General features: G+C 32.5%; 1 protein-coding gene across 1 annotated transcript in view; it reads left to right on the top strand.

Annotated features, from left to right (window-relative positions):
• LOC124535914 (heparan-sulfate 6-O-sulfotransferase 2) overlaps window positions 1-12595 on the top strand; it is a 115005-nt gene that overhangs the window by 12272 nt on the left and 90138 nt on the right. The window contains exon 2 of the mRNA XM_047112319.1: window positions 7313-7549. Within this exon, the coding sequence (XP_046968275.1) occupies window positions 7313-7549 (237 nt within the window). The remainder of the gene's footprint in view (window positions 1-7312; window positions 7550-12595) is intronic.

The following is a 12595-nucleotide window of genomic DNA, read 5'->3' as shown; positions in this document are numbered from 1 at the left end:
ATTTAAACCGATACAATATTAGATATCATTAAAATCTGTTACGTCAATGAGCATTTTGCGTTTTGTGGTTACGTATTTGGGTTTCCGCGCGCACTCGTACTAATTTAATTAATGCGATGAAGAATGTGTACTAAAACAAAACAAGGAAGAAAACTTCACAATTTACGAGGAAGCAGTCTATTTCTAGTGCAGATGTCTTAGATAAAGCTCACGTCCGTCCAGCGATGGGACAATAATAGCCTATTGTAGTGATAGGATCAAAATAAACGGCGTGGAGGATCGTTCACGACGCCTGGTATTTGGTGAAGCAAAACACACCTTTTATAGTGCAAGTTCGGTTCGAATGGATTTCTATTAAAAAGTAATGAGCGTAGTTAATCGAACGAGGTGTTTAAGATATATACTTGGAAGCTAGAAAATTCAATTGCGGAAATATTGTGTTTTATTGACCTTTGTAGGTCTGTATGTTTAACGTTTATGGGATAACATTAAACAAATAAAAAAGCGAACGTTTATTTATAGTCGTTTAGCGTTGTATAAATTTAACGAGTAGTTTTTTTTTGTTAAGGTCTGATCCGGCAAACAAAATAAAAGCCAATTCCTCTTATCCTTATAGTTCAGTTCTGTTCCATTTTAATTGAAACCATGACCTGATGTTAGACAATATAACTCCATAGATCAACAGTATAAAATTTATTTGAAAACTTATCATGCATCAGATTAATATAATATTATTAATCCAAAGTCATCATCATCACTATCAGCCCGTTTTCGTCCACTGCTGCACATAGGACTCTCTAAGTGCACGCCACTGCGGTCTTTCTCCGGCTTTAATCAAAAGTACGAAGTAAGATTATGGAGCTTGAAGACTCTAACAAAGTATAAAAATAGTTAAATAACATTAATGATCAGAAATTCTTAGTTAATCAAATAACAATCGAAAAGCTGCTTTAATTACAGTCTTAATGCATTTAAGTAAAACAAATCCAAACGAATTCTAACGCGGACAAAGGCTTTCAAAATCTAGGTCGGTTGTCAGGTTTGGCTGACAAAAGTAGCCTGTACACATTTTTGGTCTTTAACCTTGCATCACACCAAATATCAAAAAACTCAGTTCAGTGATTTGACCTTGAAAGAGCAACAGACAAACAGACAAAGTTACTTTATATTTATAATATTAGTATTTAATGTGCGTAGTCATATTAGTATGATACGGACTTTTTCGCAATATTTCGCACACCGCATCTTATTCGATTTGTACAATAATACAATTGTCTTAATTCCAATTTTCTTAAAGTCTTATCTCAGAAATGCGTTCGCTGTTTATTTATAAATAACCTTTATGTATCAGATTTTTGTCAAAAGTAAACAACTAAAATTTTATATACAATAGGTCCTCGAAGCAAAGATACGCTTTTTTCGTCTTAAAGTGAACAGTGAGAAATACCATTTCGTAAACTATACACTAGGGGTTGCACGTTTTCGCTCCTTATTCCATATAACATTTTCGTTACCGAAAAAGTGATAGTTACTTACAATAGATCAAGATATGTCTCAATCTGTCTCTAGTGGACCATTGGCAACGTTTATAAAATCTGGCGCACTTCTTCCAATCTTAATTTTTGGATATAGGGGTAAAGAACGAGATATATGAAAGGTTGGTAGCGCAGTGACAATGTAAGGAATAGTTAATATTTCTTACAGTGTCATTGTCTATGGGTGATGGTGACCATTTACCATCAAGTGGCATATACGCTCGTCCGCTAACCTATTACATACAAAAAAGACAGTAGAGTTTTCAACACCATCAAAGTAAATGCCGTATGACCATAAGGAGGCGGTTAGTTGCTGCGGCTGTATCGATTTGCTTAGTTGCGGTAAATTAAAAAATCAAGTTAATTTTAGATAACTTGACAACTCAAAACCAATATCATCTTTTAAGCCTAGTCGATTACGATTAATAATTTTATTCTATACAAAAAATATATATTACCAACATGAAAATATGGAAATACTTGTGGTAGGGCTCTGTCCAAGCTCATCGGGATAAGTACCTCACACACATCAGATTTTCTAGTGCCAAAATTAGTACTGCTAAGTATTGCTGTGTTCTGGTTTGAAGGGTAAGTTAGTCAGTGTAACAGGTACAAGGGATATAACATCTTAGCTCCCAAGGTTATTGATGCATTGGTGATAATTGATAATATTTATCATAGGCTGTGACTACCCATATAATAAAATTACCGCACTGTAAAAGTCGGACATTTGATAACCATGCCCGAGGTTGTTCTCGTCCACAGTCCAAGAAGTTTGTCGTGTAATTTTAATGAAAAATAAGAATATTAGTAATTTTTTGGAAACAGACATGGCAAGTTTAAATTAAAAGTACACAAAGCCTTTTTTAATTAATTCCGTTATCGTGTCATACGATCTTGATGTCGCTTATTTCGTTATTATTTATACTTGCTTAATTTTTCCATGATATTTTAAAATTAGAAAGGAAATATTTTTGCGTCTCAAAGCTTTTATGTACGATGAACAAAAAAATAACTTATTTTTTATTTTAAACAATATATGAAAATTAAATGTGTAAAAGTAGATTGACAAATGACACATTTGATGGTGAATGGTCACCACTGCCCATATACATTCCTGCAGTAAAAAAACATTAATGTCTCCTGACATCGTTGCCAACTTTTCAACTGAGATGTTATGTCGCATGTGCCTGTACTATATCTCTATTGGCTGGCTCTAACCAGTACTTTTAAAAAGCAATTTGATAAGGTAAACTTAATTAAAAGTAAATATAGGTTTTGAATGCACATTCATGTAAAAATAAAGGATAGAAAATCTCGTCCATCACATGTATAAACAATAATAATATGTATATATGTATTTCCATTTGTAAATTTACTTTATATATTTTTTACTTATTTTCTTCGTCAGTACATGTAGGTCAATCTTGCAACTGTACAGTGTATACTGTATGTTAAACCAGTTCCATTCGACTTGATTGAACTGAAGTTTTGTACGGGTACACACTTTAGATAGCCGGTGATGTATAGTACACTACACACTTTAAAAGCTGGTGATGTATGGTCTAGTACGCGATTTTTATTTTATAATAATGCTTGTTAAAACAACGTTTTTTAAACTTAATATTACTGAGATGTTTGCAATAAATATTTTATATATATTAAAGACTAAAATTAGTTTATTGATAGTTTCTCTATACATAAACTGGCTTCCTAGACTTTTGTCTATGAGCCATGATATATTCTATTAAAATTATTGTTCAAGTGCGGACTTGCCTTTCTAAACTAAATCAAATATATTATTTATTAAAGCTAAAAGTTTCGAATGTATATTTTTAAACGATGATGTATTTCCTATATTCACATTAAAAACACGTTTAATGTATCTTTATAAATAATGTAGCAAAAAAGAAGAGAGAGGTTATGTTGACAGTACATCGCGATATCAAAACCACTTCCTAAGTAATTCTACGACATGGAAACTTGCTCAGAGCGGAGTTTTATTTATTTTATCATTTACTGTAATCGTAAAGCCGCCCCGAATAGCCTCGGGCCGACATACTGCGTACAATATTTCAATTGTTTAGGTCCTTATAAAAGCTTCCGAATTATTTTCTTTTTTAGAAAAAAAAAAAAAACAAACTGAAGACGGGAAGTCAAATACTTTCAGACCAGTATTGCCAGCACTTTGGTTTGGATTTTATTGTATTAAAATTGGTTGACAGACTGGTAAATGGGATACTTGATCGTGATTGGTCAACACCGCCTATAGACATTAGCATAGTAAGAAATGTTAACTTTTCCATATATCACTAATGCACCATTAACCTTGAAATATTAGCTCACTCATCTTTAATTCAGGAACATGTGTTGAATATTTTTGTCATTCTGTTGTCATTCTATATATACTTGATAATTGATAGGAGTTTTTCCATATACTTTAGTTTTTATCAAGTCGTGCTATTTAAAAGATAATTTACCTTTAGTAATCTTTCTTCACGCAACTTCATAATACGTATCTTTTATGATTTTAGATACATGACGACAAGTTATTACGACTTAAAAATATATGACCAAAACTCGAGTACTCTTTGTAAGAATTATAGAAACCTACGAATTTTGTTACATTTAGTTATATCTATTATAGTTTTGTTAGCATTTGAAAAATATTCACGAACCGGTTACTTTGTCTCCGACTCTTAAAACCTTGACATAATTAGCTATGCAAAAATGATATTCGTCATCGAATTTGAAGTCACAGCGACCAACGTGATGCCAGAAACCAACTGTTCTCGTGATACTATAGAGCACAATGTGTGCACAGATGCACATTATTTACTCGAATTCAAGTTTTTAGGGGATCGTAATCAGTTACGATCGAGAATAGTTCAGGATTAGGATCAATGGCTTTACGTGCTCTCTGCTCTCGTAATGACTGCTTGATAATTCCGTTACGGGAAGCCTCAATACATATTTCTATGTGATCCGAGATTTATGACGTAACGGTAATAACTCATAAAATTTTATTGGCACACCTCATTTATGTATTTTTAACTATTTGTCGCCCGCGGCTTCGCTCGCGTTTTAGGGGGTTCGATGTCGTGTGTTAAGCAAAATAAGTTTTTCAAGGCAAATTTCGTCAAGTTCGGTTCATTTTTCAGTTAAAGACAGACAGACAGAGCTACTTTCACATTCATAATATTAGTATAGATTATAATTTTTGTTATTAAAATTGTCAGTAATATAACCTTACGATAAATTTTCGCAATCAACTTCTTCTAAGGTTTGTCCTTAATTAAGCAAAAAGCAATGGTTAGAGAAAACTGCAAAGTATTTAGAAAACCGTTGAGTCAAATAGAAGGTCGATCGTCTAGAAACTTTATTAAATTCACAAGCGCCGCATAAGAAACGTGATCCCCTTGGAAAGCTGTCTCGTGGACAGCATTTCCCAATTAACAAATGCCACCCAGCAAAAGAATCTTATCTGAGGTCGAACGGAGAACGTTTCATTGAATATACCTTGTGAAAAATCTTTAGAAAATACGGAATAATGTACGGTTTTCAATTTAAATAATGTATTACTTTGTCATTTATCAAAGCTTCATTATTTAAGTTTTTTTTTTCTTTTATGTAATTTGTAGCCGTGGGGGCAAGTAGGCCACCTGATGGTAAGTTGTCACCACCGCCCATATACATTAGTGCTGTGAAATATTAATCATTACTTACATCGGCAATGCGCCATCAACCTTGGGAACTAAGATGTTACGTGCATGTAGTTACACTGGTTCGTTCAACATTCGAACAATATAAGGTTGATTGGCCGGTATCTTATCTTACACATGGCAGTGTTTTTAAGAAACTGGGCTATACATCTTCCCTATTTATTAAAGTTTTGTCTTACGATAAGTAAATAATGATTAATGTATTCTTTATTATCTGTATGAACTAAGTTTTGTTTACTTTTATCATATTCAGTGATAGTAAACTAGACACAATAGTTTAGTAATTGTTATGACGTATATAAGCGTTGTCATTTGTTTACGCTAGAGAAGTGATTAACTGTCGGGATGGGTATGGTGATAGTACAAGTGGACAGCGTCTAACTTCCGCGAGGCTTTTGCATAAGTTAAACACAAACATAGTTACGAAAGTAGTAACATATTTAGTAACGAATATATTTAAATTATCTAAGAAATTATTAAACAGTGTAAATAATATGTTAGGTTATTTTCTGATGACACAAAAAACAATCAGATAAATTTAAATGTAATTGTGCAAAATTGTAGGCAATGAAACGTCCCAGAGAACGTCATCCAATTAACAGTTGCTAAGTAAAAACAAATCTAATCTTAGGTGCGAGATGAACCTTGGCCGAATAACATCCTGTAGAGTGCTGATTGCGACTGTATATTAATGGATGAAGGCCCGGCCCACTTCATTAAAGCGAACAAACAAGAGGGGGTGCGAATAGGCTCTTTATCTCGTCACCCTCTCAACCTTCGCGCTACCCTAAACATTAAGATGACATTACAGTTACTATGGCGAGCCATTTTTTAATTTTATCCCGTGTAATCGTGTTTGTATTTGATTTAGTTCCCCCTGTTGTAAACATGCAATGTATTCTAGTTAAAAGTTAATAATTAATTGCTTTAAACAATGCTGAAGTTCGGATCGATATATAATTGCCCGTTTTATATGAATCAGATTGTTATTGTACATCAGTAATCGTTTTTGAGTCACGTGTATGACGTTATACGACTTCGAAGCTATGGAAACGTAGCTACCAATCACGACTTCACACGGGTAAAATACAGTTTAGTTCAATTCGGTATAGTTCCCCATACCATTAAGAAGTAATTTGTAAAAATCCTTTCTTGTGTCTGCGTCGCAAAATTTAAGTCAAGTGACTTCGTGATGAGACAGTAGTATTACGTTTATAATTAGATTTTCTACTATTTTATTTTGAACCGCTTGAAGAAATACACTTCATAGAGAATGTTACCATAAGAAATATGAAACGAAACATTCCTTAGATGTAGTAGCAGTCAAACTGATATGTAGGTACGATTATCCGAATTTTTTATATTATAGCATATAAGCTCGTAATAAAAAAATATTCTCATGTTTTCGTGTAAATCCTCGTGTAGTTATTGATTTTTCGTTTTTAAATGACATTTTTATAATTTTTTTTTTATTTCAATTCTCTTTGTTTCCGTGCTTCGGAATTTTATTCGGTTATTAAATTCTGTGTTATATGTTTTTCGTTTTTACATCGGAGTAATAAATCATTTTGTTTATTTAATGGCGTATGTCACACATGTATATTTTTAAAAAAGCAGTTGACTCCTTCATATTTAATTTATACTACATATATATTGTTTTCTGGTAGTTAGTTTTAGTAAGCGAACTTGTACCATTTTACTTCGAACCTTAGTTCAAGAAAATATACAGCTATTTTATTATCATGGTTTGCCTTTTTTTGGTAAATTAAGTTATAATATTCCATTTGAAACAATGGAAATAAATTGTGCCTTCATCCTTCTAGAACATTAACCAACAAAATTATATACTCACCGAATTCACTAATTTTATTCTTTTAAAACGTTTAGTGGTCTAATTTTTAAATATATTGGAGTTTTGCTCGACATATAAAATGAATTTATCTTATATCTCTGTTCCTCTGGAATATAAATGTTTCTCGTATATTACGCTCTTAAATTATTAGATAGTGAACTTTTGTAATATAGTGTTGGCAGTAACGAATGTCTTTGTTTTAGGTGTGCGCCTTATCGCCAAGGGAACGGATGTCAGAATCTCTAGCGCTCACATATGCGGAGGCTCCAGGGCGACCTCTGCCGGACTTAATCGCTCAGCCCGGTCTCTCGTACGACGAGGTCTTGCACGATGACTTTCGATTCGACCTGAATGCGCATGACGTGATGGTCTTCCTCCACATACAGAAGACTGGAGGGACTTCCTTTGGAAGACACCTAGTCATGGATCTCGATTTGAAGGTAAATTAAATTAACCCTTAAGTTTTTGTCCTTGACTTATGAATAGTCGATTATATCGATTATATAGTAAGTATTGATTTATAATTTAATGAAATGCTTAATATTACTGTGACAAAAGTAATTGTACCTATTACTCAAAGTTGTTTCTTCAATCAACGCACAATCAAACTTGATATACAATTTGATAATTGCAATAATCAAAAATGAATAATTTAAATTTTCAATCTAAAACTTCTTAATATTTCATTGAGTTTGAATATTGATGAGCTTGTTGTAGAATTATGTGAATTGTAACTATGCCAGCGCGGAGTCCGCCCCCGCAACCTATATCGTAAATTCGTTAATCAGCGTGTCACTCTGCTGGTTTGAAAGATTCGCCTTGAAGCCTATCATATATTAATGGTGCCGTGTTTCCTACGGCCAGTATTTTGTTGCTTATTTTTTTGTGAAAATAGTTTCATTTAGAAGATAAATGTTGCCAGCTTTAAAATTGAGCAAAAAGTTAAGTCTTCGAAATTTCAAAATAAATTCAGAGCGTGAGACAGTGTTTCTCCCCTTCATAAAAAAATCAACCTTTTTAACGCATCAGCGATCAGTCAACTTTTTTTTGGTGATGCTCCATCAACCGAGATGTGGGGAGTCGCGTAACTAATCCTCGATCAATTTTAAATGGAAAGTCTCAATGAAAAATCTTAGGGGAACGTGAAAATCATGTGAAGTGGCGGAGCTCAGCCAACAAGCTATTAAAGCAGGCGTGTGGGCGATGACGTTGCAAAAAACAAAATGGTGGAAACTCTGAAAGAAAATCTAACGTCACGCCTTTATAAGTGCGGCCTTAGCAAGGCAATCAGTTTTAATTTTATAAGTTAACGTTGTAAAGACGTAATAACCGTTATATAATATTAGCGTTCGAATAATGAAGCGTAGTAACCTTTTTTTTTACATTTAATGTATGTTTTATATTAACTATTAAAATGAGTTTTATTTTTACGTCTTGCATACCATATATGGATGATGACCGATCTGCATTATTAATACACACACATACATACATATAAACATAGTCGAGGGTAGAAAGGACATTTAATTCCTAAAACCTGAGTCCCTCTACTCTCACGTAGACGAAGCCGCGCGCGTTAACTAGTTACTAAAATGTTTAATGATGTTTAAATTTTTAAATGATAAACGTATGTATTATCAAGCGTAGTTTGAAAAGCTTATCTTAATGTTTTCCTATCGCGTTGTTTTTAATTAATATCTGCAATTATTGCCCGAAACTGCCCGTTATTTGACGATAATTGAATTAATAGCGATTTTGAGTTCATGGGTCAAAGATGCTTCGTATAATAATAATATAATATTTATGATATTGAGCTGCGATGGCCCAGTGGTTAGAACGCGTGCATCTTAATCGATGATTGCGGGTTCAAACCCAGGCAAGCACCACTATATATATGTGCTTAATATGTGTTTTTATAATTCATCTCGTGCACCGCCGATGAAGGAAAACATCGTGAGGAAACCTGCATGTGTCTAATTTCATCATTCATTAATTTTAATGAAAGATGAGACCTTATCTCAGCAGTGGGAAATTTACAGGCTGTTACTTTACTTTACTTTTTTTTACTTTATTTGTGATATTGATATTATATTTAGCTCTTCATCAAAGTTGTCACTTTGAGTTTTATTTTTATATAAAAACTAAACTGAATCCGTTCAACTAGTTATCGAGTAATTACGAAGCAGTGGGCTGGTTTTAATTGCGTTCTATGTGGTCAAGTGGCACTTTATAATTATGATCGTTATAGCCTTTTTTTAAGTACTTTCGTTCTGTACAATTTATGATGAATTATGGTAGCTTGTAGAATGTGTAACAGTGAGATATTATTTCTCTATTCTGTAACAAGTTATAAAAAGTTATCGTGATTGTTTATATGTTCAATTTAAATATTTTTAAAAAGATCATTGGTAAATGCATATTGAGGTGAACAAAAAGCGTGGAGCTAATAATATTTAATACTTAACTTCTAGGTAGGATGTATTTTGTATACGTATATAATTGTATCGAATGTTAAAAAAGAGTAACTACTGAGTTTCTTGCCGGTTCTTCTCGGTAGAATCAGCATTCCGAACAGGTGGTTCAGTACACTTTATAATTTCACCTAACTTTATAGTTTGTTAAATAGCGTTTCAAAAGTGCTTTTAAGAGGCTACTTGAATAAAGTATATTTGATTTCGATTTCATTGCCTTTGTTATTAAAGTTATGATAAAGTGAATATATTTAAAAACATTTTTTAACGTATAATTTTTTTTTTTTCAATATTGTTACTTAAAATATATAATATTTATAGTTCTAGTTAGTATCTTTATGACATAGCTCTCATGTTATAATTGTAGTGTATGTTTGTTCGCTATCATCCCTTACACGACTGATAGCTGTGATTAGTTTACTGATATTTTTTAGGAGGACCTCGGGGTCGTAAATATTATTTAGATAGATAGAGATAATCGGTCAAGAAAATATGGTTATTTGCATTTGTATTCAAAGAGTAAAATAACGCGTGATTTCCGTAGTTTATATTTAGTGAATTTTATTTACGTCTAAAATGGGTAACAAAACTAAAATTAATCTTGAGACGCAATATAAAGGTGATCGAAAATATAGCGTTATAAATCTTTTCCCGGCAACGCAGTTGTCGGAGCGGAAGGCGAAGAACGCGACCTTCTCCTATGAATAACGGCGCACGAGTGAGCAGGTTCACGCGTTTTTTTTGCAATGCTTTGAGCTCGACAATGCTACTATACAAAAATATCGCGCGAATTAAAAAAAAATCTTAGTGGTAAGGCTTTTTCCGCTTGGGTTACCATCTGCTGATCAAATATTCTCCCGCATTTTGTTATCGTTGTGTTCATGTTTGAAAGTTGAGTGAGCCAGTCTATCCACAGGCACAATGGTCCCACCCACTCAGTTCCTAAGTTTGATGCTGTATTGGCTATTAAATGACTTATATTATATATATATATATATATATATATATATATATATATATATATATATATATATATATATATATATATATATATATATATATATATATATATATAGTCTGGATGATGGTGACCATCTAATGGTCCAGCTCTCCATCTGTATGATAAATAATCGCTGTTTTAAACGCGAATTTTAAATCACATGTGCGTTAAACGTGTTTATCATGTGGTGACAAAACACTACGCAGTATTAACTTTTTAATTCTTAAAAAAATTTTGACAAAAATTATTCTTCTACAAACTATTATTATACATGTTAGTCCTTTTGGCTTGGTAAGGAAACAGTTTGTTACGTACTTGCAAACGCATTATGATTTGTATTATGATGACACGGTTTGTGCTGCATATGCGTAACAAAAGCATAATGTCCAATTATATTATTATTTGGGTTCTTTCGGTGCCAGAGGTCGTATATTAAAATGAAATTCCAATTTCAAACTGTAAAACTCGATGTCACTGTCATTTCATAATTTATGAATTCAATGTTGCGTTAAGAACATCTGACAGAAAACAAATAATAACATATTATTCAAATAAAGAATGTTTTTAATAACACAATTATATAAGGCGAACGTTAGTAGCGAAATGATTGACAAATCAATTTTATATTATTAATAATGGAGAGCTTTTGTCTAAAGTACTTTATTACTATATATTATTGCTGTACATAATAATTTCCACCATAATACGTCCCGTTTAATAAGACAATAGTTAAATTACTAGTTCTAGTTTGGGTCGCCAAGTTTGGACGGTTGTTTTCAACCGCACTGTAAATATTTAACGGTATTCCAGTTTCGGCTTTTCGTGCCGACTGCTGTGGACCAGACAATATTAGTAAGGGAGGACGGGTTCACTAAAGCCATAACGATATTGGATGTGGTATCGTTTGTTCTGCATGTGAAAAGTTCTTTATTATTTTAATTTAATTTGGATATAATTATAAACAATAAATTGCGTAATATTGAAACATACCCACTAATTATAGGTTACAATCGTAATTATACTATTTTTTAAGAGCGTTGATCGCGAAGAGCGTTAATAATTGTTGATAATTGTTTAATTTTAATAGGTATATACTGAACAAAAAGGGAGTGAAAGAAACATAAAACCAGGCAGATAAATTATATGGTTTTCAGTTAAAAATCAACAGCATTATTTCGTGGTAAATTGAATATCTAAATAATATACGAAAAAAACAACGATGACCATTTTTTTGATGACAGTGAACCCTAAAATGCAAGTCTTTATTTGGCAGAAGTAAAAAAGTTACATCAGTATGTACGAACGCGTTATGCGATAGATCGGATGCGGTATCGTCGGCAACATTTGCCTCGATTCCTAGAGAAACGAAGATTTGAATCTTAATGGCACCTATTGGAGCGCTAGACACGTAGATAGTTGAAAAAAAAATAACAATAGTCTTTATGTAAATATGACCCAACTACGAACGATACGATGATTATTTTAATAACCTCTTCTGCGAATGTATATACCATAAAAGGTGTTCAGAACAAAAAAATAAACAACATTAAAACAACACAAAGTGTTTTATCGTCTCGTATTTTTACTAACTGAATGCTAAAAAATATTCGGTCTTCAAATGTGAGAACTGCGTTTGAAACAAAGACAGCGAATTAATTCTTAATCTTATAATAATAATAATCCTACTAGCGCTTGGCTACGGCCCGTGTGTGTAGGATTCAGCTACCTCATAAAAATAAAAAATAAAAAAACAAAATAATAATAATTATTATTATTTTATTTATTAACTTAATCTTTGATATTGTGAGTCTCCAAAAGTTACCAAAAGAAGTTGGATTTTTTGAAACACGCACAGCTCTAATACATCAAAATCAATCCAAAAACCTAAATCTGTGACAAAATTGGGGTTAAATTCCGCGACTGTTTGCCTAACTGATCGCCTACTCTCCTTTTAGTGTACGTAGGCAAAACTATTAATAAATAATATCGGATTTGTTACTGTTACTTGCTGCCAA

The sequence above is a fragment of the Vanessa cardui genome, chromosome 2, assembly GCF_905220365.1.
Source record: "Vanessa cardui chromosome 2, ilVanCard2.1, whole genome shotgun sequence".
NCBI classification, from domain to species: domain Eukaryota; kingdom Metazoa; phylum Arthropoda; class Insecta; order Lepidoptera; family Nymphalidae; genus Vanessa; species Vanessa cardui.
This window is presented reverse-complemented; position numbering and strand designations above follow the sequence as displayed.